Source organism: Palaemon carinicauda, chromosome 2 (assembly GCF_036898095.1).
Source record: "Palaemon carinicauda isolate YSFRI2023 chromosome 2, ASM3689809v2, whole genome shotgun sequence".
Lineage (NCBI taxonomy): Eukaryota > Metazoa > Arthropoda > Malacostraca > Decapoda > Palaemonidae > Palaemon > Palaemon carinicauda.
In genome coordinates this window covers 183,145,438-183,170,856 of record NC_090726.1, presented here as the reverse complement: position 1 = coordinate 183,170,856, position 25,419 = coordinate 183,145,438, and the positions used below count along the sequence as shown (strand labels likewise).

Here is a 25,419-nt window from a genome sequence, read left to right as displayed (position 1 = left end):
AATAAGTCATTTTCACTTACATCTGATAGTGTGATAAGCAACTTCTCTGTTGCCCTTATTAAATGTTTCCCCAAGTCGTAGGTTCTTGACATTACCGTCCAAACCTAAACGAGCAAAGGCCATTTTGGGAGTAGAAAAAAATAGACTGCAAGTGTTGACAGTTGGTCAGACCTTTGACAAATACAGTCTGACTCAGTCTGTCTAACTCGAGATTCGAGAACAGCTGTTGTTGTCTGCTCGTAAGCGTAAAACGACCTATTGGGCGCGTTCGTTTTTATCAATTAATATATTCTTCAAGTTAGTGACATATATATGTATGAAAAAGTAATGTATTTAATATATTATTTTTAATCTTTTTCTAAAATCTACTTATTCAAGACCTTACTTATATCCTTTAACTTCAAAATATAGAAATATCCAAAAAATATCGTAGAGAATGGATACCCTTTCCAAGGCTAAATTCTTTCTTAATACTAATTCATTAAAGTACTTAAACAAATGTATACAAAATCTGACATTGGTTGGGTAAATCTGAACCATTTTTTTTTTTAAATTGCATATTAGGATTTTCATACTTCACTATTTTACAAGGTCTATTTCATTGTATCCGTAGGGGCCAGTACAGAATTTACTGGAGGTTGTAGGTTTAAAATCTTAAAGGCTATTCATGAGTAGCAGAGGCAAGGAACAGTGACATTGCCATATCAAGCAGGACAATGCCCTAGAGTCTTGACATATATACATATGATTAGCGCCCAAGCCCCCTCTCTATCCAAGCTAGGAACAAGGAGGGCCAGGCAATGGCTGCTGATGACTAAGCAGTCCTATAGGCGCTCCAACGCCGCCCCACCTCACAAGGATAGTGAGGCTGCAGTGGCCAAAGGCACTAACGAGTTTGAGCGGGACTGGAACCCCAGTCTGGTGATCACCAGGCAAGGAGGTTACCAACAGGCAACCACAACCAGAGTTATTGGGTCCATTGACTAGCCAGACTTCTCTCTCTCTCTCTCTCTCTCTCTCTCTCTCTCTCTCTCTCTCTCTCTCTCTCTCTCTCTCTCTCTCTCTCTCTCTCTCTCGTTACTTTTAATTTTTCCTTGGCTTACACATGCACTGAATAGTCTGGTCTAGTCTTTCCACATTCTCCTCTGTCCTCCCACCTGACAATACTGAGATTACCAAACAATTCTAATTCGCTGAAGTTGTTAACTCCTGCAATGTAATTGTTCATTGACTAATTTCCTCTTGGTAAGGGTAGAAGAGACTCTTTAACTATGGTAAGCAGCTCATCTAAGAGTTGGGCACTCCAAAATCAAACCATTGTTCTCCAGTCTTGGGTAGTGCCATAGCCTGTGTACCATGGTTGTTTACTGTCTTGGGTTATAGTTTTCTTTCTTGAGGGTACACTTGACCATACTATTCTATCATATTTCTCTTCCTCTTGTTTTGTTGAAGTTTTTATAATTTATATATGAAAGATCTAATTTAATATTGTCACTGTTCTTAAACTCTTATTTTGATTGTTTATTACTTCTCTTGTAGTTTGTTTATTTCCTTGTTTCCTTTCCTCACTCAGCTATTTTTTCCCCTGTTGGACCCTTTGGGCTAATAGCATCCTGCTTTTCCAACAAGGGTTGTATCTTAGTTTGTAATAATAATAATAATAATAATAATAATGAGTCTGCTATCCTTATCAAGTGGAAAGTAGCCAGTGAATAATTACAATGCAGCAGTTAACCCTTTGTTGCCAGGTATGTGAGGAAAGAGGAGAGTATGTAAAAAATAGGTCAGACTACCTGATGTTCTTGGCCCACTACTTTCCATGGTAGAGTATATATGTATGATATGTTGTTTGCCCTGGAAAAGAAGCTCGTTGTATATTGAGAGGATGCTACTCTCATTGTGTTAATTCTATCTCCTGGGGTTGCTGAATCACTTAATAGAATTCTAGCTAATATTAGTGCATGGTGTAAATAATGGAGCATGAAGTTGAACCCTGATAAAACTCAAAAGTTTTAAGGCCACTCATGAATGGCAGAGGCAAGGGACAGTGACATTGCCCTATCAAGCAGGACAATGCCCTAAAGACTGACCATATATACATATGATTAATGCCCAAGCCCCCTCTTCACCCAAGCTAGGACCAAGGACGGCCAGGCAATGGCTGTTGATGACTCAGCAGATAGACCTGTAAGCTCCCCCAAAACCCCCATCCTTAGCTCACAAGGATGGTGATGTAGCAGTAACCAAAGGAACTAATGAGTTGGAGTGGGAATTGAACCCCAGTCTGGCGTTCACCAGTTAGGGACATTACCGCATCGGCCACCACAACACCAAAGTATGATTGAAAGCAGATCAAGATCAGTGACTCTTCGATATCCATAGCTTTGTTTTGACCATGTCGCTATAACTATATAGAACTCATTTAAAAGTCTGTGGTATGCTAGAGTGCAAATTTACTTTTAAGAAACATTATTTGTAAATTGCACCAAGAAAGTCTTTTAAGATTTTCGGTGATCAATCTATCCTGAGGAAATGTTTTAATTCTTTCATTCAACCTTGTTTCGTGTATTTTTCTCCTGTTTCGTCTTCAGTTCAGCAAGGGAGGCGAAAGCTATAGCCTACTATATAAGCAGCCAGGCCATTTCTTTCTAACATAAAAAACACACAATTCATGGTTATTAGATATTTCATCATCATTTTTTTCTTTTTTTTTTGAGGGGACAGCTATACTGTGTACCTCTAGCCCAAACTTTGTGGTGGACATATTCCATTTCCAGCTTGCTCGCCACGTGCGTTATGCCCCTGGTAACAGTCTTGCTTTCTCCATCATAAGGTTCAATACTACACAGTATTCTAATACTGTAGTTTTATTCAAGCTTTGACCAAATTGTGGAGTGATCTTCCTAATCTGCCAGTTGAATTGGTTGAACTTCAGAAGTTCAAACTTGCTACAAATGATTTTATGTTGAACAGGTTAACATAAGTCTGTTGTCATAGTTTATATATGACCGATCTTTTTTAGCATTGTTGCTGATCATAGAATATTTTATTCCTTACCTCTTATATATACAATAGTTTATTTCCTTTCCTCACTGGGCTACCTTCCCTTTTGGAGCCCTAAGGCTTATAATATCCTGCTTTTCCACCGAGGGCTAGTAACATTATTATAGATCAGTGTTGGGACTTGTGAGGCCTTTCAGCACCAAAGTTCAACTGTGGGTAAACTCAGCAGTGCAATATAAAGTAAAATTTAAGAGGTTTGACAGCAAAAGGAAGAAAAGGAGCAGAATATAAAGCTATATAGCTAGAGGCCAAAGGAAAGCTGCAGACACTTAAGTAATGCCTACAATACACTGTCACCATCCAATGGTATGCTAACAACTTAGCAAGTGACATCACAGCAATCACATTCAACAACTACCTGTTCATTAAGCTGATCATTTCATGTTTGACTCTAATACATAAAGTGTTGAGAAAAGTTCAACAACATATACTAGGTCATACATTTTGCTGGCTTTACCATTAGGTCATATCAGATACTATTTCTGAAGATAAATTCTATCAACTTCATTTATGAAAATGGAAATTATTTTTCTTGTCAAAAAAAAAAAAAAAAAAATAATTTATAGGTTGGCAGGGGCACCAGCCACCCCTTGAGATACTACCAATGTAGAGTTATTGGATCCTTTGACTGGGCAGACAGTACTACATTGGATCCCCCTCTCTTGTTACAGGTCATTTTTTCTTTGCCTACGTATACACCGAATAGACTGGCCTATTCTTTACATATTCTCTTGTTCTCGTACACCTGACAACACTAAAGATTACCAAATAATTATTCTTTACCCAAGGGGTTTAATATGGAAATGTATTTGCTGTGGCTACTTTTCCTTGGTAAGGGTAGAAGATTCTTTGGTTATGGTTACGCAGCTCTTCTAGGACACTAAAATCAAACCATTGTTCTCTAGTCTTGGGTAGAGCCATAGCCTCTGTACCTTGGTCTTCCAGTGACTTGGGTTAAGTTCTCTTGCTTGAAGGTACACTTAAGCACACCATTCTGTTGTTTTGCTTCCTCTTGTATTTTCTAATCTTCATAACTTATGTATGAAACATTTAATTTAATGTTATTGTTCTTATAATATTTTATTTTTTATTGTTCATTACTTCTCTTGTAGTTAATATATTTCTTTTCCTCGCTGGGCTAATTTTTCCTTGTTGGATCCCTTGGGCATAAAGCATCCTCTTTTTCCAACTACGGTTGTAGCTTACTTAATAACAATAATAATAAACAGGTTTTTGTAGTTATAAATCCAGCAATTTTTATAGAATACCATCTAAATTGATATTGCATCAAAAATATCATTTGACTTAGGTACTGTACCAATAAAAAGGAAGAGGAAAAAATTAAAAGGATTCAACAGTATAAATATTTAATACAAATTCTGTACAAATATATACAATATCAGGATAAATATCACAATAATCCAGCTCTCTTAACAACTTACTGCATCACCTGTAGGACCACCAGAGTACTCAAATCCCCATTGAAAAATAGCTTCACATACTGAACATCTGTCAATATTCAGTGAACAACTCGACCGAGCGGTATTTACCATCCATAATATAGTCAACAAAAATTATTTATGAAAGCTCTTCAATTGTCTTGGACAATGGTAAAAAATTGTACACTAATTTGGTGATAGGATTGTAATTCCGACCTTATATGGACACAAGAAACCAGCATTTCATGTAAATAGTAATATCCTTCACTGTACAATTCATCTTGTAACATTTGACAAGAGAATATACAGTAACTACATTTCTTAAAAGATTATATCAAATAAAAAGTTCATATTAATCAATTGTAAATAATCTTTTTAATTTGTAAAATTACAAACCATCAATAACAGATTATTCATAAGTCAATTAAAACTACACTAGAACCATTTACATCCAATATTTTTTAAATACAACTAGGTAACCGTTCAAATTACAATACATTACCTTGATAGGCCATCACAGACCTGGCAGTCATGCTATGGTCATGATTAAAAGTTATGAAAGTGTAGCAAAAAAATTACCCTTAATTCAAATATTTCAACATCTTATTAATGCAAGAAAAATACTTGAAAACGTTATTTACCTTTTGATGAATGTTTTTAGGACTGAAGGCATCTCAAACAGTGTTATTGCATAAGTAACAAAAAAAAGTCTTAACAATCTATTAACATAAAAGTCTTAAATGCAGAGGGTTTCCAAAATACATTTCTACGATACAATTTTCATGACAAAATATCAATTTGTCCTTCATCTCCAAATAAAGCAAACCTGAGTGACAATAACCATGCGTTACTGTTAACTAATAGCATGATATTCTTATAGTTAATTGATCACTTGGGAATTTTATATAATTAATTAACCATTTAGAGGAACTGCAATCTAGTGTCCCTTGTGGGTATACTGCAGATAATACCAACAGTTAACTGCCGACTCAATTTCCAATTGCATTGCTTCACTTTTTATTTCCATTTGGCTTCTGCCCAACACCTTTTCAATTCCTTTAATCTTGCCTTGCTCCAATTTTACATAACATTTCAAACAAAAACTCTTTAAATAAGGATGACTAGATCTATTAAAAAATTATTATTCACAGTAAATAACAAGACAAAAATAGATACACTCTAGTTTTGTCCCTAAAGGAAAGATGCCACAATATTTGTCCTTCAAGATTCAGACAAACAGAGATTTGTACAACATAGCATTAGGAATTCCAGACAGATAAATTTGCTAAAAATCACCACAGTCATTTTTTTTGGATTACAAGATCTCATTATCTTTTTTTTCTACTTATATGCAAATCGAACATGATCAAAGTCCCATTTCCATTTTTTTTATATCAAAGCAAGTAATTCACACGCTAAATTATTTTCATTAAAGGATTTAAAAACTGCACATTGGTGATATGATTCAGTAAAAGAAATAAGTATATGGTATATTTCTATATCAACCTTAGATGTTTTGGCATACCTGTAAATATAATGAAAATTAGGAGTGGAGGGAAAAGGAAGTCTGATAGATGCAATTTTGTCAAGTGCAGCCTTATTAATGTGCTTTCAGCATGCATTGTGGAATATACACTTAATCATACTTCCATCCTCAAGACATAAAAGATGTGCCATCAGCAAATGCAGGGTGTCTTGAAACAAACGCATATTTGAAGAACCAGCTTAACTTTGTTATTATGCTGCTCATGTAGGCTCAAGAATAATTCACTGTGTAAATGGGAATAAAGAACATCTGTTGCCATTAAAAGTTGAGTTTTCGGCGAGCTATGCTCAAAAAGAGTACTGTAATTAGTTGAAGCAGGAACCTTTCTTAAAAAACATTCTTCTATTAAGGTTAATCCCTAACAAGATAAATGTTATGGTTTTCAGCATAACATAAACATATTTTTTTCTTATGAATCATCAATAATCATTGAACAATGAGAGAAATTACAAGACAATTTATTTGACAATGAAATTCAAACATGAACTCTGAATTACTTCAGACAACCTGCAGATTCACATTAAAAAATATCCATGTTACAATTCCTTAACAATTTCTATAGTATTGAAAATATTCCATGATGAGTAAAAATGTTTGAAAATTGTACCTAATAGTGCAATTATAAAAGTGGAAAATAACATAAGACTGAAATCATCCAACCATTTTTCATAATATCCACAGTGAATGGTGACAAAATATATAAAAAAATATCTTTTATAAAAAAGTTCAATAATTCCATTCATAGTATGTACTCCTTTCATATTTAAATTCAGAGGTCATAAAACAATTTGGCAAATGTTTTACCATTGATAGATAAATAAGTCTGGGTCCAACTACATATCCCCACTAAAAACGGAGAAACTATCATATAAAAAAGCCGAACATTCGGTATTAGTGGAATAATGTTTTACAGACATGGAACAAAATGGTATGAGGTTGATAACAATTGTATCAGTCTTCAATTCAGAGGAAAATACATTAGCACTATCCCTACTGAAATAATTGACATAAATAAAATCTAAAAATATGGGAAATGCAATTGAAGAAAAACCTACCAAAATTGTTTATGTTATTAACAATATCTACAGTGACTAGAGTATGACTACTGTCTCTATTACTGGCACCAATTAATCAACCAATGTTGAAACAAGTTTCGTAGCACCAACACCAGATTTAAAACTCGACCGTTATAACCACATTTGTACAAATAAACTTTCATGGCACTGCAGAACAAAATAAAATATAAAAAGTTACATATTAGTCAGCTGAATTATTCTATCACTGGTAAAACTGTATAACCTACAAAGACTGACAAATATCAGATCTAACCTTTAGGCTCTCATAACCATATCAGTCAGTTTCTTTTAATTCCTCTCCTAATTCGTGAAAACAGTTTTCTAGAACTGTATAATGTTGCACTAGAATGACAATTTCTTTTCATTTCTTGCTAAGATATAACAAGGAGTACAGACTGTGATTGTGAAAGGTAATGATGATACAGGAAGACAAAAGATAAGATAACCATATAGCATAAATGGATGAAAAATTTCTGGGAAGGGAGTGGAAGGCAAGTTCGAAAATACAAAACATTCTCAATTCAATCAAAATTGTTATTATGCTTCTTGGTGCAGTCAATTTGTCCTATGAGTGCCTAAGTGGTTAAAGAGATGGTCGCAAAAGGTGGAAAATGAGTAATTGCGTAACCAAACCAGGAAATACTATTATATCTTAATTTTGATTTTATAAATTTGAAAAACCACAAAATATAAGTAATGGCTCAGATGATATACAAATTCATCTGAAGTTTGCACATATGGAACAAATAAATATATATATATAATGTATATAATATAAACTGACCATTCAAATTAGATATAGGCATCCTCTAATTACCTCAATCTAAACCTTGAAGTAGTTCTTTTCAGTTTGCCTTGTGTGGTACACTGCAGATGGCAAAATAGCGTTTTTCATGTCCGGCTGACTATTAGCTGCATTGTTATGTCTTATTTTTCCATTGCCTTTGGACATAATAATAATAATAATAATGATAAGAATACCAATAACATGAGTAGGTATCCAAATACAGTACTACAATGTCAGAACTGAAAGCTCAATAATCACTCTTAAACAATAATGGCACAAGCTCTCAATTCCTTTCCTACCCTTAATTCAAGACAACTGATCTGGGATTAGGACAAATCCAGTATAGTTGCCCAACCAAAATGTTTGCTGTGGCTACCTAAGATTGATAATATATAGCCTTGGATGTTATGGGTTATGGTGAAAAGTGAATCAAAAGCATTCATTGATGCCCAAGTTAAGTAAATGATTGAATCTTATCCTCTAAAATCAGGCATAAGCATACTCTAGCACCTGCATTACAATAAAGCCAAGAGTTTTTATAATTCTTACCAAAGTCTACAGATGTAACACCAATTCTGGTAGACTAATATCACTAATATGTTATTTTTTAACAAACCATGGTTTCCTATATGAATCTAGATACTTCACAATTGCCTCAGAATTATGATCAAATTCTAAAGACAACAATATCTGATTGTCTACAATTTGAGAATTCAAGATATTTCAAGTACAATTCATGTAGGCCATAACAAACACATTTCCTATCAATTTTAATTTTAGTGGTTTCTTTTCAAATAAAAGCTGTAAGAACTATGGAAAGAAAAAATGTTTAGTTCCAAATCCTATAACAAAACCAGACTTTAATTAGACCTACTTAAGGAAAGAACTGGTGTTTACTGTAACTGATGCACAGATTATTCCATATAAGTTATAACCAGAAACCACTAGAAAATTAAGATTCTGATTACTGTAAATCCCTTGCACTTGTACTTATATCCTCTTCACTGTAATGAGGATCTTAAATCCTTGGATATACTGTACCTAGAATTATAAAATCAAATTAAATGCCTGCCTTTATAATTAACTTTGTCGTTAATATCTAAACATCATTAGCATCACAGCCTTTAGACATAAAAATAAAGTTTGTTAACTTCTGCCAGGGATAGCAAATCTTGAGCAACAGCAATCTACAAGGAAACAAATTGAATTTTAATAGATATTAACACTTCCAAAACAACAGCTATTCTACCAACATCTGCATAATACTTGGATGGTTGTCCAGCATCCTCTCTTTATATCTCTAAAATTTAACTTCTTAATTTATTTAGCCTATGGCTTTTGTAAACAGGATTACAGCATCAAGATTCCTAGTGAACTTTTCAAAATCTCAAGGTAAATTTAAACAAGCTACACCTATTTGTTTGATATAAAGCTGGTTTTAACACATCTGCCTCAATGCAACATTTCTATGAAGCTTTCATGCAATTCATGCCCACTTATGCCAAGTATCTAAAGGCCCATACTACAATTACCATATTGTGCAATGTTGGTTACATCTTTTAGTGTAAAATCTGTTCCCATATTGTGTACTTTAAGACAGTTACAAAATTAAAACGATATTTATTTACATAAAAGCTAAAAACAAATCTTAAATCAACAGATTGCAAAGTTTCTCTTCCTCAATGCATTATACAGAATATAATTCTTTACTGTAAACACTATATAACTACAGGAGAACTACCGTTGAGGGCCTGTGTGGACAAATTCTGAACTGGCTTTTCCAACATAAGATTCTGGCACTCTGAATAATGCCTGCCCTACTCTTACTTTCTGTCCAGGTTCAACACACACCTTGGTATTTTTTGGTGCTTCAAAAATAAGCACAAGTGTTGACCCTAAATTGAATTCTCCAACAGCTTGCCCACGATTTAACCCAACGGATTTAGACATAAAGTGCTCGTCAAAGAAATTGTTATTGTTCCACTTCTGTTCATTAGTTTTCAGTGTTTTATCAAAGTACACTTTTATAGACCCTACATTGGTGGCCCCAACAGCAGTCATTGAAAAGAAACCATGGCACCAATTTCCTACATAAGCGACGCGTTCATTCAATACAAATAAGTCTCTAATCCACCCAACAACGGATGGGTTTACACTTAATAATTCCCCAGGAAAATGACGGCGGAATTTCACATGCCAATCGGCAGATGAGTGAAAGCGATGATAATCACCTGGAGCTAGATATATTACACACTGATATAGACTATTGTCACTGCTTGATAGGCAGCTGCGATGGAAGCACTCATCATCATCTCTTTCTATTACCATGGGTCCTCCTTTACTCCAGCAGTTGGGTCCCAAGAACTTTCGCAAAGAATATGAAACACCCTGAAATAATAATTTTAAATAATCAGCAAAAGCCTTAGTTGAGAGTCCTCTTCTTTTTGGAGTATCTGGGGGAGCTGCTGATAGCAGGATAGTCTAACATAAACAGATATGTTTGTGGCATGAACAAAGAAGTCTTTCACACATACTAATTTGGAATTTTTTCCTCTTTATCACAAAACTTTGCTCCCCATATTTCTTTAGTTCAACATCGTTTGAGCACAAACAACTGATATCTATCAAGTAAATTTTAAATATCACTAATTTTTTTAAAGAAATATGTTATTTTCCTTAGTAAAATAAATTTTTGAATATACTTACCCGATGATCATGTAGCTGTCAACTCTGTTGCCCGACAGAAATCTAAGGTCGGGATACGCCAGCGATCGCTATACAGGTGGGGGTGTACACAACAGCGCCATCTGTCGAGCAGGTACTCAAGTACTTCTTGTCAACAAGAACTCAATTTTCTCCTCGGTCCACTGGTTCTCTATGGGGAGGAAGGGAGGGTCCTTAAATTCATGATCATCGGGTAAGTATATTCAAAAATTTATTTTACTAAGGAAAATAACATTTTTCAATATTAATCTTACCCGATGATCATGTAGCTGATTCACACCCAGGGGGGTGGGTGGAGACCAGCATACATGTTAACATAAGAAGCTAAGTATCCCGTATTTCATTTTAGCAGTTATTCAAAATAACAAACATAAAATAAATAAGTACCTGGTAAGGAAGTCGACTTGAACCATTACTCTGCCTTTTTAAGTACGTCTTCCTTACTGAGCCTAGCGATCCTCTTAGGATGCTGAGCGACTCCTAGGTGCTGAAGTATGAAGGGCTGCAACCCATACTAAAGGACCTCATCACAACCTCTAATCTAGGCGCTTCTCAAGAAAGAATTTGACCACCCGCCAAATCAACCAGGATGCGGAAGGCTTCTTAGCCTTCCGTACAACCCAAAAAACAACAATAAAAAGCATTTCAAGAGAAAGATTAAAAAAGGTTATGGGATTATGGGAATGTAGTGGTTGAGCCCTCACCTACTACTGCACTCGCTGCTACGAATGGTCCCAGGGTGTAGCAGTTCTCGTAAAGAGACTGGACATCTTTGAGGTAAAATGATGCGAACACTGACTTGCTTCTCCAATAGGTTGCATCCATAACACTCTGCAGAGAACGGTTCTGTTTGAAGGCCACTGAAGTAGCGACAGCCCTAACTTCATGTGTCCTTACCTTCAGCAAAGCAAGGTCTTCTTCCTTCAGATGAGAATGGGCCTCTCTAATCAAAAGCCTGATGTAATAAGAAACTGCGTTCTTAGACATCGGTAAAGCAGGTTTCTTGATAGAACACCATAAAGCTTCTGATTGTCCTCGTAATGGCTTTGTACGTCTTAACCCTGGATAGGTACGGTGGGTCGTTTGCGACCCCGAGCGTCAAAAAAAAACAGGTTTTTCTCACGTGACTCACCCCTGTGACTGAATTTGTGGGTGATCGACCTGCAGGAGGTGTCTCCCCTACACGCTCTAGTAGTGTCCAGATGTGCATTGCTGTAGCTGTACTCCTTCCCCGATTTCTGAGACGCGTCGGGGTCGAGCGCGACCGAGTTTACCCTTCTAAGGTAGTTTGCATAATTATCAAAGTTATTACGTATTATGAAATTGTCGTAGAATGGTGCAACTTGTATAGGTTATCAGTTGTGGAAAGTCTTGGTGGATTGTTTGGCTACCATGTGCATGTTTTTTTTTTTAGTTAAAATGTCGTTCATCACCACGAGGACCATTTTACTGCGAGTGCCCCTTTTTCATTTTTTTTCATTTTTTTGCCAAGTCATTTTTCCGTAAGATATTGCCAAATAGTGTCGTAAAACTTTTGCTTGTTTAGTGTTGGAAAGTGTGTCTAGATGATCTGGCTACCCATGCATGACTTTGTTTTTGTCAGATACGACGTAGTTATTGGTATATTGGGTATTTAACTGCGGTTACCAATTTCTGTTTTTTTTTCAATATTTGTAAAAATTACTACGTAGTAAGGAATTGCCGTATATTATTCATTTTCTTTTCATGTTTATGTGTTAGAAAGTGTGCCTTGATGGTTGGGCTAACACGTGCATGTCTTTTTTTTTATCTGAGATGTCGTATATTAGAATGTCGGGCATTTTACCGCGAGTGTCCCTTTTTAATTTTTTTTAATTTTTTTGCCAAGTCATTTTTCCGTAAGATATTGCGAAATAGTGTCGTAAAACTTTTGCTTTTTTAATGTTGGAAAGTGTGTATAGATGATCTGGCTACCCATGCGTGATTTTGTTTTTGTCAGATACGATGTAGTTATTGGTATATTGGGTATTTAACTGCGGTTGCCAATTTCTGTTTTTTTTTCAATATTTGTAAAAATTTACTACGTAGTAAGAAATTGCCGTATATTATTGATTTTTTTTTCATGTTTATGTGTTAGAAAGTGTGCCTTGATGGTTGGGCTAACACGTGCATGTCTTTTTTTTTATCTGAGATGCCGTATATTAGAATGTTGGGCATTTTTCCGCGAGTGCCCCTTTTTATTTGTTTTGCATTTTTTTGCTTAGTCATGTTACCGTAAGGAATTGGCAAGTAGTGTCGCAAAACTTATATTTTTATAGTGTTGGAAAGTGTTTCTAGATGATCTGGCTACCCATGCCTATTTTTTTTTAGCCAGATATGGCGTATATATAAGTATGTGTTCGATTTTCCTGTGATTGCCATTTTTTCGTTTTTTCCCATTTCTTTCAAAATTACTACGTACTAAGGAACTATCACAGAGTAATATTTCATTTATATGTTTATTTGTCGGAAAATATGCCTTGATGGTTTGCCTAGCACGTGGCTGAAATTTTTTTTTTCTGAAATGCCGTATATTAGAATGGCCATTTTTCCACGAGTGCCCCTTTTTATTTGTTTTGCATTTTTTTGCTTAGTCATGTTACCGTAAGGAATTGGCAAGTAGTGTCGCAAAACTTATATTTTTATAGTGTTGGAAAGTGTTTCTAGATGATCTGGCTACCCATGCCTATCTTTTTTTTAGCCAGATATGGCGTATATATAGGTATGTGTTCGATTTTCCGGTGATTGCCATTTTTTCGTTTTTTCCCAATTCTTTCAAAATTACTACGTACTAAGGAACTATCACAGAGTAATGATTCCTCTAGATGTTTATTTGTCGGAAAATTTTGTTTACTTTTTTTTTGATTGAATATCATCAAATTTTTTTAGCTAAAATATTGTTTTACATTTTTTTTTTCGATTTTATTTCCCTTCAAAAAAATTTTTTTGGGTCAGAATTTTAATTTTATAGTCGTAAAATAATCGACAATTATCCAGCAACCCACCATACAATTTTTATGCATATCCAATAATAATTAGATTAGTAAATAACACCTTGAAATTGACATACCCTTCCTACATTTCAAGTGGCAGATTAGGGAGTCTGAGTCAGTGTGGTTGGCGGCCATTTTGTGGACATATCCGAAGCGTAAGCTGCCCTATCTATATATATTCTTGTTCCCTATAGAATTTGTGATATTTTGGTATATTTTTACCTGCATAAATATCATATTATATATTAAATATATGTATTTTTTTACGAAATTTCCAAGTACTCAAAAAATTACCTTTAGATATGGCCCCTGATATAAATGTAATTTACAAAATAATGAAGATTTTTTTACATATTTCTATTTTAGGATAACATATGTTTATTCCCTAAAAAAATTAGCCACTTCCTATTTCATTTGGGTACCCAAAAAAATTCATGAAATTTGGACAATTTTTTTTGGCCAAAAAAAGTTACCCTTTTTTTCTCATTTCAGATCTTCACCTCCATGGGTCTGACTTCATCCAAAATACATCAAGATGTGTCCTAAACATTCAAGAATCAATTCCTAAAAGGATTTGTGTATATATGTATAAACTTTTTTTTTATGAATTTTTATGTCAGGTCTTTTTTTTTTTCTACTTAATTTTTTAAAATATTTATAATAAATAGTTTTTCTGCAGATGAGTAGTATTTATCTTTACAGTTGTTTTAAGCATTCATTGAAGTTTTTTTTGGCAAAAGAAAAAAGGAGGTTACTGCAAAAACTGATTTTTCAAGAATTTTTTTTGGCGTCGGGGTCGTTCGCGTCCGAGTATACCCTTAAAGGGGTGTCCGAGGACCGTACCTATCCAGGGTTAAATAGTACTTAAGAGCTCTTACTGGGCAAAGTACTCTCTCTAGTTCGTTCCCCACCAAGTTGGACAGGCTTGGGATCTCGAACGACTTGGGCCAAGGACGAGAAGGAAGCTCGTTTTTAGCTAAAAAACCAAGCTGCAAGGAACATGTAGCCGTTTCAGATGTAAAACCTATGTTCCTGCTGAAGGCGTGAATCTCACTGACTCTTTTAGCTGTTGCTAAGCAAACGAGGAAAAGAGTCTTTAATGTGAGATCCTTAAAAGAGGCTGATTGAAGCGGTTCGAATCTTGCTGACATCAGGAACCTTAAAACCACGTCTAGGTTCCAGCCTGGTGTTGTCAACCGACGCTCCTTTGAGGTCTCAAAAGACTTAAGGAGGTCCTGTAGATCTTTGTTGGTGGAAAGATCTAAGCCTCTGTGGCGGAAGACCGCTGCCAACATGCTTCTGTAACCTTTGATCGTAGGAGCTGATAGGGATCTTACATTCCTTAGATGTAAAAGGAAGTCAGCTATCTGCGTTACAGAGGTACTGGTTGAGGAAACTGCATTCGCCTTGCACCAGCTTCGGAAGACTTCCCATTTTGACTGATAGACTCTGAGAGTGGATGTCCTCCTTGCTCTGGCAATCGCTCTGGCTGCCTCCTTCGAAAAGCCTCTAGCTCTTGAGAGTCTTTCGATAGTCTGAAGGCAGTCAGACGAAGAGCGTGGAGGCTTGGGTGTACCTTCTTTACGTGCGGCTGACGCAGAAGGTCAACTCTTAGAGGAAGAGTCCTGGGAACGTCCACTAGCCATTGCAGTACCTCGGTGAACCATTCTCTCGTGGGCCAGAGGGGAGCAACCAACGTCAACCGTGTCCCTTCGTGAGAGGCGAACTTCTGTAGTACCCTGTTGACAATCTTGAACGGAGGGAACGCATACAGGTCTAGATGGGACCAATCCAGAAGAAAGGCATCCACGTGAACTGCTGCTGGGTCTGGAATCGGAGAACAATACATCGGGAGCCTCTTGGTCATCGAGGTAGCGAATAGATCTATGGTGGGCTGACCCCACAGGGCCCATAGTCTGCTGCAAACATTCTTGTGAAGGGTCCACTCTGTGGGGATGACCTGACCCTTCCGGCTGAGGCGATCTGCCATGACATTCATATCGCCCTGAATGAACCTCGTTACCAGCGAAATCTTTCGATCTTTTGACCAAATGAGGAGGTCCCTTGCGATCTCGAACAACTTCCTCGAATGAGTCCCTCCTTGCTTGGAGATGTACGCCAAGGCTGTGGTGTTGTCGGAGTTTACCTCCACCACCTTGCTTAGATGGAGGGACTTGAAGTTTATCAAGGCCAGATGAACTGCCAAAAGCTCCTTGCAGTTGATGTGAAGTGTTCTTTGCTCCTGATTCCACGTGCCCGAGCATTCCTGTCCGTCCAGTGTCGCACCCCAGCCCGTGTCCGATGCGTCCGAGAAGAGACGGTGGTCGGGGGTCTGAACAGCCAATGGTAGACCTTCCTTGAGAAGAATGCTGTTCTTCCACCACGTCAGTGTAGACCTCATCTCTTCGGAAATAGGCACTGAGACCGCTTCTAGCGTCATGTCCTTTCTCCAGTGAGCAGCTAGATGATACTGAAGGGGGCGGAGGTGGAGTCTCCCTAACTCGATGAACTGGGCCAGCGATGAAAGTGTCCCTGTTAGGCTCATCCACTGCCTGACTGAACATCGGTTCCTTCTCAGCATGCTCTGGATGCATTCTAGGGCTTGACTGATCCTTGGGGCCGACGGAAAAGCCCGAAAAGCTCGACTCTGAATCTCCATACCTAGGTAGACAATGGTTTGGGATGGGACGAGTTGGGACTTCTCTATATTGACCAGGAGACCCAATTCCTTGGTCAGATCCATAGTCCATCTGAGATTCTCCAGACAGCGACGACTTGACGGAGCTCTTAAAAGCCAGTCGTCCAAATAGAGGGAGGCTCTGATGTCTGCCAAGTGAAGGAATTTGGCAATATTCCTCATCAGTTTGGTAAACACAAGAGGTGCCGTGCTTAGGCCAAAGCACAGGGCTTTGAATTGGTACACGACCTTTCCAAAGACGAACCTTAGGAAAGGTTGGGAGTCTGGATGGACGGGGACATGAAAGTACGCGTCTTTCAGGTCTAACGAGACCATCCAGTCTTCCTTCCTGACCGCTGCTAGGACCGACTTCGTCGTCTTCATCGTGAACGTCTGCTTGGTGACAAAAGCATTGAGAGCACTGACGTCCAGCACCGGTCTCCAACCTCCTGTCTTCTTCGCTACCAGGAAGAGACGGTTGTAGAAGCCCGGGGATTGATGGTCCCGGACTATGACTACCGCTCCCTTTTGTAGCAAGAGCGACACCTCTTGTTGCAACGCTAGCCTCTTGTCCTTCTCCTTGTAGTTGGGAGAGAGGTTGATGGGAGACGTTGCTAGAGGGGGACTGCGGCAGAATGGAATCCTGTACCCCTCCCTTAGCAACTTCACAGACTGAGCGTCTGCACCTCTGCTCTCCCAAGCTTGCCAGAAGTTCTTGAGCCTGGCTCCCACTGCTGTCTGGAGAGGTAGGCAGTCAGATTCTGCCTTTTGAGGACTTGGAACCCTTCTTCGATTTGCCACGGTGACTGTCGGCACGGGTACCTCCTCTGCTGGAGGTTCTGCCACGAAAGGGCGGGATGAACCTAGACGCTGGTGTGTCCATCCTAGGTCTAGGCACGGAAGGTAAAGCTTTAGCCTTACGTGCGGAGGACGCCACCAGGTCATGGGTATCCTTCTGGATCAACGAGGCAGCCATCCCCTTGATCAGCTCTTCCGGAAAGAGACACTTGGAGAGCGGAGCAAACAACAACTCCGACTTCTGGCAAGGAGTGATCCCAGCCGACAAGAAGGAGCAAAGATGTTCTCTCTTCTTAAGCACTCCCGACACGTACGAAGCCGCAAGCTCACCAGACCCATCCCGAATGGCTTTGTCCATGCTAGACATGATAAGCATGGCAGAGTCCTTATCCGAAGGGGAAGTCTTTCTGCTTAACGCTCCCAAACACCAATCGAGGAAGTTGAAGATCTCAAAAGCACGAAAGACTCCCTTCAACAGATGATCCATGTCAGAAAAGGACCAGCAAATCTTAGATCGTCTCATAGCCAACCTGCGGGGAGAGTCAACCAGACTTGAGAAGTCGCCCTGGGCAGAGGCAGGAACTCCCAAGCCGGGTTCCTCTCCCGTGGCATACCAGACGCTAGATTTGGAAGCAAGCTTGGTAGGCGGAAAGATGAAAGCAGTCTTTCCCAGTTGCTTCTTGGACTGCAACCACTCTCCCATAACCCTCAAAGCTCTCTTGGATGAGCGTGCGAGTACAAGTTTGGTGAAGGCAGGAGCTGCTGACTGCATGCCCAGAGCAAACTCGGAGGGAGGAGAGCGAGGGGTTGCAGACACAAACTGTTCCGGATACAAGTCCCTGAACAAGGCAAGGACTTTCCGAAAGTCTAAGGAGGGAGGCGTAGACTTGGGCTCTTCTAAGTCGGAGTGCGGATCGTCCAAATGCGCAGCTTCGTCATCGGATACTCCATCATCCGAAAGCTGAGTAGGAAGTGGCAAAGGTGGAGCAGAAAGCTGAACGGCTGAATCCGGCAGCACGGGTGCATGCGTAGCTGCTGCGGATCCAACATCATGCCGCTGCTGGTCAGTCTGCGAGCTGGCAACAACAAAAGCAGAGTGCTGGTGCGTGGGAGGGACTGCCGTGGGTTGCGGAGCATGCCGCATGGGTTGCGGAGCATGCCGCATGGGTTGCGGAGCATGCCGCATTGTGTCAAAACACGGCAGCTCGACAGCACCTTCCCACTGCTGATGCGGTAGCTCACGCATGTCAACGGAGGGTGCAGCATGAACATGCGGCTGGCAGGGTGGACTGCGCATCGGTGGTGGAGCTCTCACAGGTGGAGTGTGGGAGCAGGCAGCCGCAGTATCTGCTGAGCGCACAACCGTGGCAGGTTGTAGGTTAACTGGTGCATTGTCAACCTTCTCAGCACGATACTCCTGCATAAAGGAAGCAAGCTGAGACTGCATAGTCTGCAGCATGGACCACTTAGGATCTACCGTGGTTGGAGCGGCAACAGACGGAGTAGTTGCCTGCTGCGGAACCACTCTACCTCTCTTGGGAGGTGTGCAGTCTTCGGAAGACTGCGGCGAGTCCGAACTGACCCAGTGGCTACACCTGGGCCGTTGGACTCGCTCGGAAGGGACCTTACGCTTGAGAGGTCGTGAGACCTTGGTCCAACGTTTCTTCCTCGAAACTTCTTCCACAGACGAGGAATGATAGGGCTCATTCGTCTGTTTGTGGATGGGACGATCTCAGACAGATGCATCCGCAACCACTGAGGGTACATCCGTACGCTGATCAAGGCCTGCCGAACCCTTTGGTCCTTCGACATTGCTTCTCCCCTGGGCTTGGGAGCTTGCAAGAGGTCCCGGACTGGGAGGACGACTGGCACGAACAGATGTACCCTCATGCGTAACACTGACACTGACACTTTTCACTTCACTTGCACTCACTACACTTCCCACTGCACTTTGCGCTTTCAACTCTTTGACATCTGCCAAAAGTTGATTCTGGTCATTAGCTAATGACTCCACTCTGTCACCAAGAGCCTGAATGGCACGTATCATGTCCGCCATGGAGGGTTGAGCACTAGTAGCAGGGTCGGGAGTCACCACTACAGGGGAAGGAATAGGTTGAGGGGAATGGGGAGAGGAAAAATCAAAAGAGCGAGAAGAACTCCTCCTGATCCTATCCTTCTCTAGCCTACGTGCATTTTTAAAGAATTCGTTAAAATCGAATTCCGAAAGCCCAGCGCACTCCTCACATCGATCTTCCAATTGACAGGATTTACCCCTACAATTGGAACAAACGGTGTGAGGATCTATGGAGGCCTTCGGAAGACGCCTAGAACAAGCCCTAACGCTACACTGCCTGTACTTAGGGACTTGAGACTGGTCAGACATCTTGAATTGTAGAAATAGTCAAGGGGGAATTCCAAAATCTAGCAAAGTTCGTTAACAATTAATCCAAATTTAATCAAAAAGCTTGATAAGCTAATGATAAAGGTTCCTGAATAGCGAAGGCTAAAATCTAGAGCGAATACATCACCAAAATCGTGAAAAACAACTCCAGAATCAACAGCGTATCCAAGTAGGTCTTGCCGGTGGCACGACAGAGGAAAAATTGAGTTCTTGTTGACAAGAAGTACCTGAGTACCTGCTCGACAGATGGCGCTGTTGTGTACACCCCCACCTGTATAGCGATCGCTGGCGTATCCCGACCTTAGATTTCTGTCGGGCAACAGAGTTGACAGCTACATGATCATCGGGTAAGATTAATATTGAAAATTGTATTTTGCTTAACTAAACAAACCTGAGTCCTCTAATAGGAGTATGATTTCAGCAAAGCTAGAAACATGCCTACTGAAACATATAAAGAGGTACCAGTAGTTAGTTAGTGGCAAGTATGCCCGCCCTCCCAGTAAGCCACTTTCACCTTCACTTAGGAATTGCAGGGCAGCTGAGATGGAATGTGTAACAACTCATTTTGTAAATGAGGAAATATACAAATGACTAAAAAACTTGTCCTTTAATAGAAGACATAATATTAGGGGGAAGGAAGTTCCTACGACAAAACTAGTTGGTTGAAAACTCTGGGATGTCAAACACTAAGGCACAAAGAGGTGTAACAGCGTTGACTCCAATCTGTCACTAACAACCTGAGAAAATTTTGCCAAGTGATAAGGGTAGGTTTCTGTTCGTACACAGACATTCATGGATAAACCTAATCTTTATATCTATTAAGATTAATGAGTTTACATTTCAATCCATCTTACCCTTTGCAGGGAGAATGGGGGGCATACTTCTATCTACCCATTAGAATAGTAATACAGAATGATAACTTTCCTGCATCAGAGAACGTTACGTAAATAACAATGCGACCGTAGTACCCCAAGGGAAGGGTAAGGAAAGATGAAAAGGGCCAGAAATTCTCACTCTTACCATAAGTTGTCACAACCACTGTTCTTAGATGAGATGCTAGGTACACTGCATTACCTGTTGAGCCACTACCACAGGTCCTAGGAAAAACATGTAACAGGACTTGTTGGTATGTTCCCTCAGGTAGTAGGCTGTGAAGGTTGTCTGGGGTATCCAGCTACCACCTTCAACACTTGCGCTAGTGTTGCACTAAACCCTTTGACTTCGTGAGTGTGTGCCTTTGTAGGCACGTCAGGATTCCCTGGTAATGGTGAATACGTTCTCCTTATAGATTCTCGAAGCCCGAAGGAGATGGTGTTTTTGGAGATTTTCCTCTTGCATCTGTTTGAACTCATGAACAGCATTTGAAGTCATGGTCTGAAGGATTAGTGCCCTCACACGGCAAAGCAGCAAATTCTCCGGATCATCGGTTACATCCCCAAGGGAAGAGATGGAGGTCCCAAACCTTGGATCATCCACAGCAGGGTTTTGGGTTTTAAAAATAAACTCCAGAACAACGATGAATGACACTTCGCTACCTCTAAGGATGACTAATGTTGTAGGAAATGCCTTGTATCTTATCTACTAGCTTCACCAAGACCAAAGCAAGCAAGGACACTGTTTTCAGTCAGGTCTTTATATTACACTAGCCGTAAAGTTTCATACGGAGCTCTCTTTAGGGACCTTAGAACTCTAGTAACATCGTACACAGGTGGTTTGAGTTTTTTGGGCAGGCATGATTGCTCAAAGCTCTTCATCAGCACTGATAGCTCCCAGGATGGTAAGGCAAGGCCTTCAAGTTTAAAGACTTAGCTCACGGCTGAGCAATAGCCTTTCACCGCTGAGACAAAGGAGCTTCATTCTGCGAAGGTAGAAAGTTCGATTAGAGAAGTACCCCTTCTATAGAACCAAAAGACTGCTAACTTTGTCAAATACATTGCTGTCGAGGATTTTCAAAGATATCCAGACATCTGTGTAATGTCTCGCGAAAAGCATTTTGCTCTGAGATGCTAGACAGCTCCAACTGTTGAGATGCTTCTGCAGGTGTGACTAACAAAGAAGATTAGACCAAAGGGTTAGTTCTCTCAATACCTTGACTAAGAGCATCAGTAGGTATTTGGCATGTGGTCATTTGGGAGCCACCAGGGTTACTCAGGTAGTCAGTATCCAGTTAACTACCCTTTGAATCAGGTAAAAAGGGCAGAAAAGCATGGGCATTGAGGTTATCCCAGATGTTGGTAAAAAAAAAAAAAAAAAAAAAAAAAAAAAAAAAAAAAAAAAACACCACCACCACACACACACACACAACAACAACACACACTGATAGTTTTCTGTTGAGTCTTGTGCATAATATGTTCATTGACAGGGAATCCCACAATCAAAGATGCTTTGCCACTAGAGCTTGTTGGTAATTACATTCCTTTTGTGCAGAATGAATCTTGCTGACAGCACCACTGCATTGTTTAGTATCCAAGAGTGATCCTGCTTTGTTAACTCGCAAAGGTGCTGTAAAAGAGGAACTTCCTTGGTTGTTGATGTATGCCACTACGGTAGAGTTGTTTCTCATCAATGATACAATGTCTCCCCTTTTGATGACCCACTTGATCCAATTGTTGGCTAACTGGTGATCCAAAAAGGTAACTACTTTTGCTTCATGAAAGAACTAGGGCTGTAAAAAAAAATTTGTTCTCAGGCTTTGAAAGATCCAGAGCAGAGGCAAGGAGTGCTACTGCAACTGACCCAATGGTCCAGCCAAGAGGTGTTCTGGAGGCTTGCCATGGCAGCCACTTTCATGTTAACAAACTCGGAAGCTGAGAAGATGGTAGGTTCTGACCCAAGTTTTTCCATTCATGGCCCGTGTCAGACTTGTGACTCTGGCATCAATTGGTAGAGAGGAAGGACTGGCTTACACGGTAGCATAAAATTTCTTGTCTAAAGAATGCCAGGAGCAGGATAATATTAGATCAACCTGCTCTGAGAGCATTACTTCTCCCAGAGACTTGAGAATCTGTGTTCTCAAATACTTTGACAGCTAATTCAGACCAGGAAAATTCCAAGGTGGGTTTTGAGCCCTCAGGAATCCCAAACAAGCCGCCAATACAGGTTTTGCCTGATTTGAAGAGTGCCTTGGAAGTTTCCCTGAATATGTTCCTTTGCCTGATAATGGCAAGGATTTTCTGAAGGTTGATTCAGACTCAGGGTTTTCTACCTTTACTGGAGCAGGCCCCGATCCTAGGTAGTTGGATCCAAATATCTCGATTCACCTCCATAAAGGGGTATAGGGAGTCGGAATGATCCACTTATCGTCGAGGTTTAACCCATTGCTGGCGTGATTCTAAAACAGAAACTGGCCAGTATTCTGATGAGGAGGCCATGGCCAACAAGCTCTCTTTTCTAGCAGCCTTAGAGGGGCCCTTTGATCCCTTGAAAGTCCTAGGTATCTGGTCGAATACCTGTACTGCTGAAGGGCTAGTGGGTTCACTCCGGGAGGACCTGTGGAAAGAATTCTCCTTTGGCTGCCTTCTAAGGTTACATAACTTCTTCGGTCAGATCGTGAATGATTGCAAATGGAATATCGCTTGCCAACAGGCGAGTTCTTTGGAACCGGTAATCTCTTATGACTAGCTAAGGGAACATGTGCATTGAAACAAGTTTCGTGGCACCAACACAAGATTTAAAACTTGACCGTTATAACCACATTTGTACAAATAAACTTTCATGACACTGTAGGACAAAATCAAATATAAAAAAAAGTCACATATTAGTACAGCTGAATTATCCTATCACTGGTAAAATGGTATAACCTACAAAGATTGACAAGTATCAAAAGATCTACCCTTTAAGCTCTCGTAACCATAAGGCTTCAAGTAACCATATCAGTGAGTTTCTTTTAATTCCTCTCCTAATTTGTGAAAACAGTTTCCTAGAACTGTATAATGTTACACTACAATGACAATTTCTTTTTCATCTCTTGCTAAGATATAGCAAGGAGTACAGAAGGTGATTGGGAAAGGTAATGATGATACAGGAAGACAAAAGATAAGATAACCATAATTCTTAACAAACGTGTTTCTAGCTGCACTGAAATCATGCTCTTCTTAAAGGACAAGGGTTTGTATCTGTGTAGGAACAATTTAGTATTAAAGACAAGCCCTGTAGGTCAACTTAATGAGAGTCAATTCTTTTGGTGCAGAGGTCTGGTAAAACTACCTAATAATAATAATAATAATAATAAAATAAAGAACAATAACATTACAGTACTGTAATAAAAATAATAATAATAGGGAAGAAGCCCTTTCAAACAAACTATAGGCTCCCCAAAAACCCCCATCCTTAGCTCACAAGGATGGTGAGACTTCAGTTAATGTGGTATTGACTCAGAATGTCTTATTTCTTTTGTCACTTTCTTCTGTAGAAATATTTCATTAAAATATAGCTGAAGCATTTCACCTTGGTATATTCTACAAGGCATCTTTAGGACAAATGGCTGATATGGACCATACCACATGCTATTCCTGTTTTCAAAAGGGGAACAGGAAAGCCATTAACTATAAGGGTCAAACAACAAACCAGAGATTAATGAGTGGGACATTCACTTGGTTATACTGTACTTGTAAACTCACTCAACTTGTTTTCATATCTGCAATCAAACTGGACTGTCGAAAGGTCCTCAAACTAGTGAAGGGACTGGCACATTGATAGCAATTCTCTTAAATTATGTAGAATTGTTTTATAAAATGACAGAATTACTTTCACTGCCTCTTACATTAATCAGAGGACCTTTTGACTGCTCAGTTTGATAGCAGGTATGGATGCAAGCTGAGTAACCAACCATCCAGTTGGATTATATGTATGGACACCCATTGAATGTCAGATCCAGTAATCTCTTTGGTATACCATCTGGCCCATTTAGTTAATGATTTTTCTTTTCCATCAAAGATTATAAATAAAACATTGTAGAATACATTTTAGTCATTTACCCAAAAGATACCTTATGTATTAACATAGTACTTTGTTAGTAGTGCTTCATAAAAGTGGTCCATATCACACCTCTCATTTTCCAGTAAACATTGGGCAAAATTTTGTAAATATTCAAATAGTAAAAAGAAAAAAGTTAATAAAATGGAAAAATAAACACACTGAAAAATATTATTTTGATAATAAAATAAATTTTTGAATATACTTACCCGGTGATTATATAAGCTGCAGCTCTGCTGCTCGACAGAAAACTCTACGGAAAAAATCCGCCAGCGATCGCTATGCAGGTAGGGGGTGTACTTCAACAGCGCCATCTGTCGTGCAGGTACTCAGTACTCATTGTAAACAAAGAACTCAATTTTCTCCTCGGTCCACTGCGTCTCTATTGGGGAGGAAGGGAGGGTCCTTTAATATATAATCACCGGGTAAGTATATTCAAAAATTTATTTTATTATCAAAATAACATTTTTCAATATTTAACTTAGCCGGTGATTATATAAGCTGATTCACACCCAGGGGGGTGGGTAGAGACCAGCAATAAATGTTTACATTATTATGAGCTAAGGATTTTTTATTTCATTTTAGAAGTTATCAAAATAACAAAAATAAAATAAATAAGTACCTGGTAAGGAAGTCGACTTGAACAATTACTCTGCCTTTTTAAGTACGTCTTCCTTACGGAGCCTCGCGATCCTCTTAGGATGCTGAGCGACCCCTAGGATCTGAAGTATGAAGGGTTGCAACCCATACCACAGGACCTCATCAAAACCTCTAATCTAGGCGCTTCTCAAGAAAAGAATTTGACCACCCGCCAAATCAACCAGGATGCGAAAGGCTTCTTAGCCTTCCGGACAACCCAAAAACAACAATAAAAACATTTCAAGAGAAAGATTAAAAAGGTTATGGAATTAGGGGATTGTAGT

General features: G+C 39.4%; 2 protein-coding genes across 5 annotated transcripts in view; both read right to left on the bottom strand.

The window, feature by feature from the left end:
- The window catches only part of LOC137628626 (ELL-associated factor 1-like), a 51,358-nt gene extending 51,132 nt beyond the window's left edge, over positions 1-226 (bottom strand). Inside the window, exon 1 of the mRNA XM_068359780.1 lies at positions 21-226. Coding sequence (XP_068215881.1) covers positions 21-123 — 103 coding nt within the window. The 5' untranslated portion in view covers positions 124-226. The remainder of the gene's footprint in view (positions 1-20) is intronic.
- A 4,187-nt stretch (positions 227-4,413) lies between these two features.
- Pisd (phosphatidylserine decarboxylase) overlaps positions 4,414-25,419 on the bottom strand; it is a 76,539-nt gene continuing 55,533 nt past the window's right edge. For all 4 annotated transcript variants that reach the window (XM_068359757.1, XM_068359763.1, XM_068359767.1 and 1 more), the window contains one exon: positions 4,414-10,299. In XM_068359757.1, the coding sequence (XP_068215858.1) occupies positions 9,649-10,299 (651 nt within the window). In that variant the 3' untranslated portion in view covers positions 4,414-9,648. The remainder of the gene's footprint in view (positions 10,300-25,419) is intronic.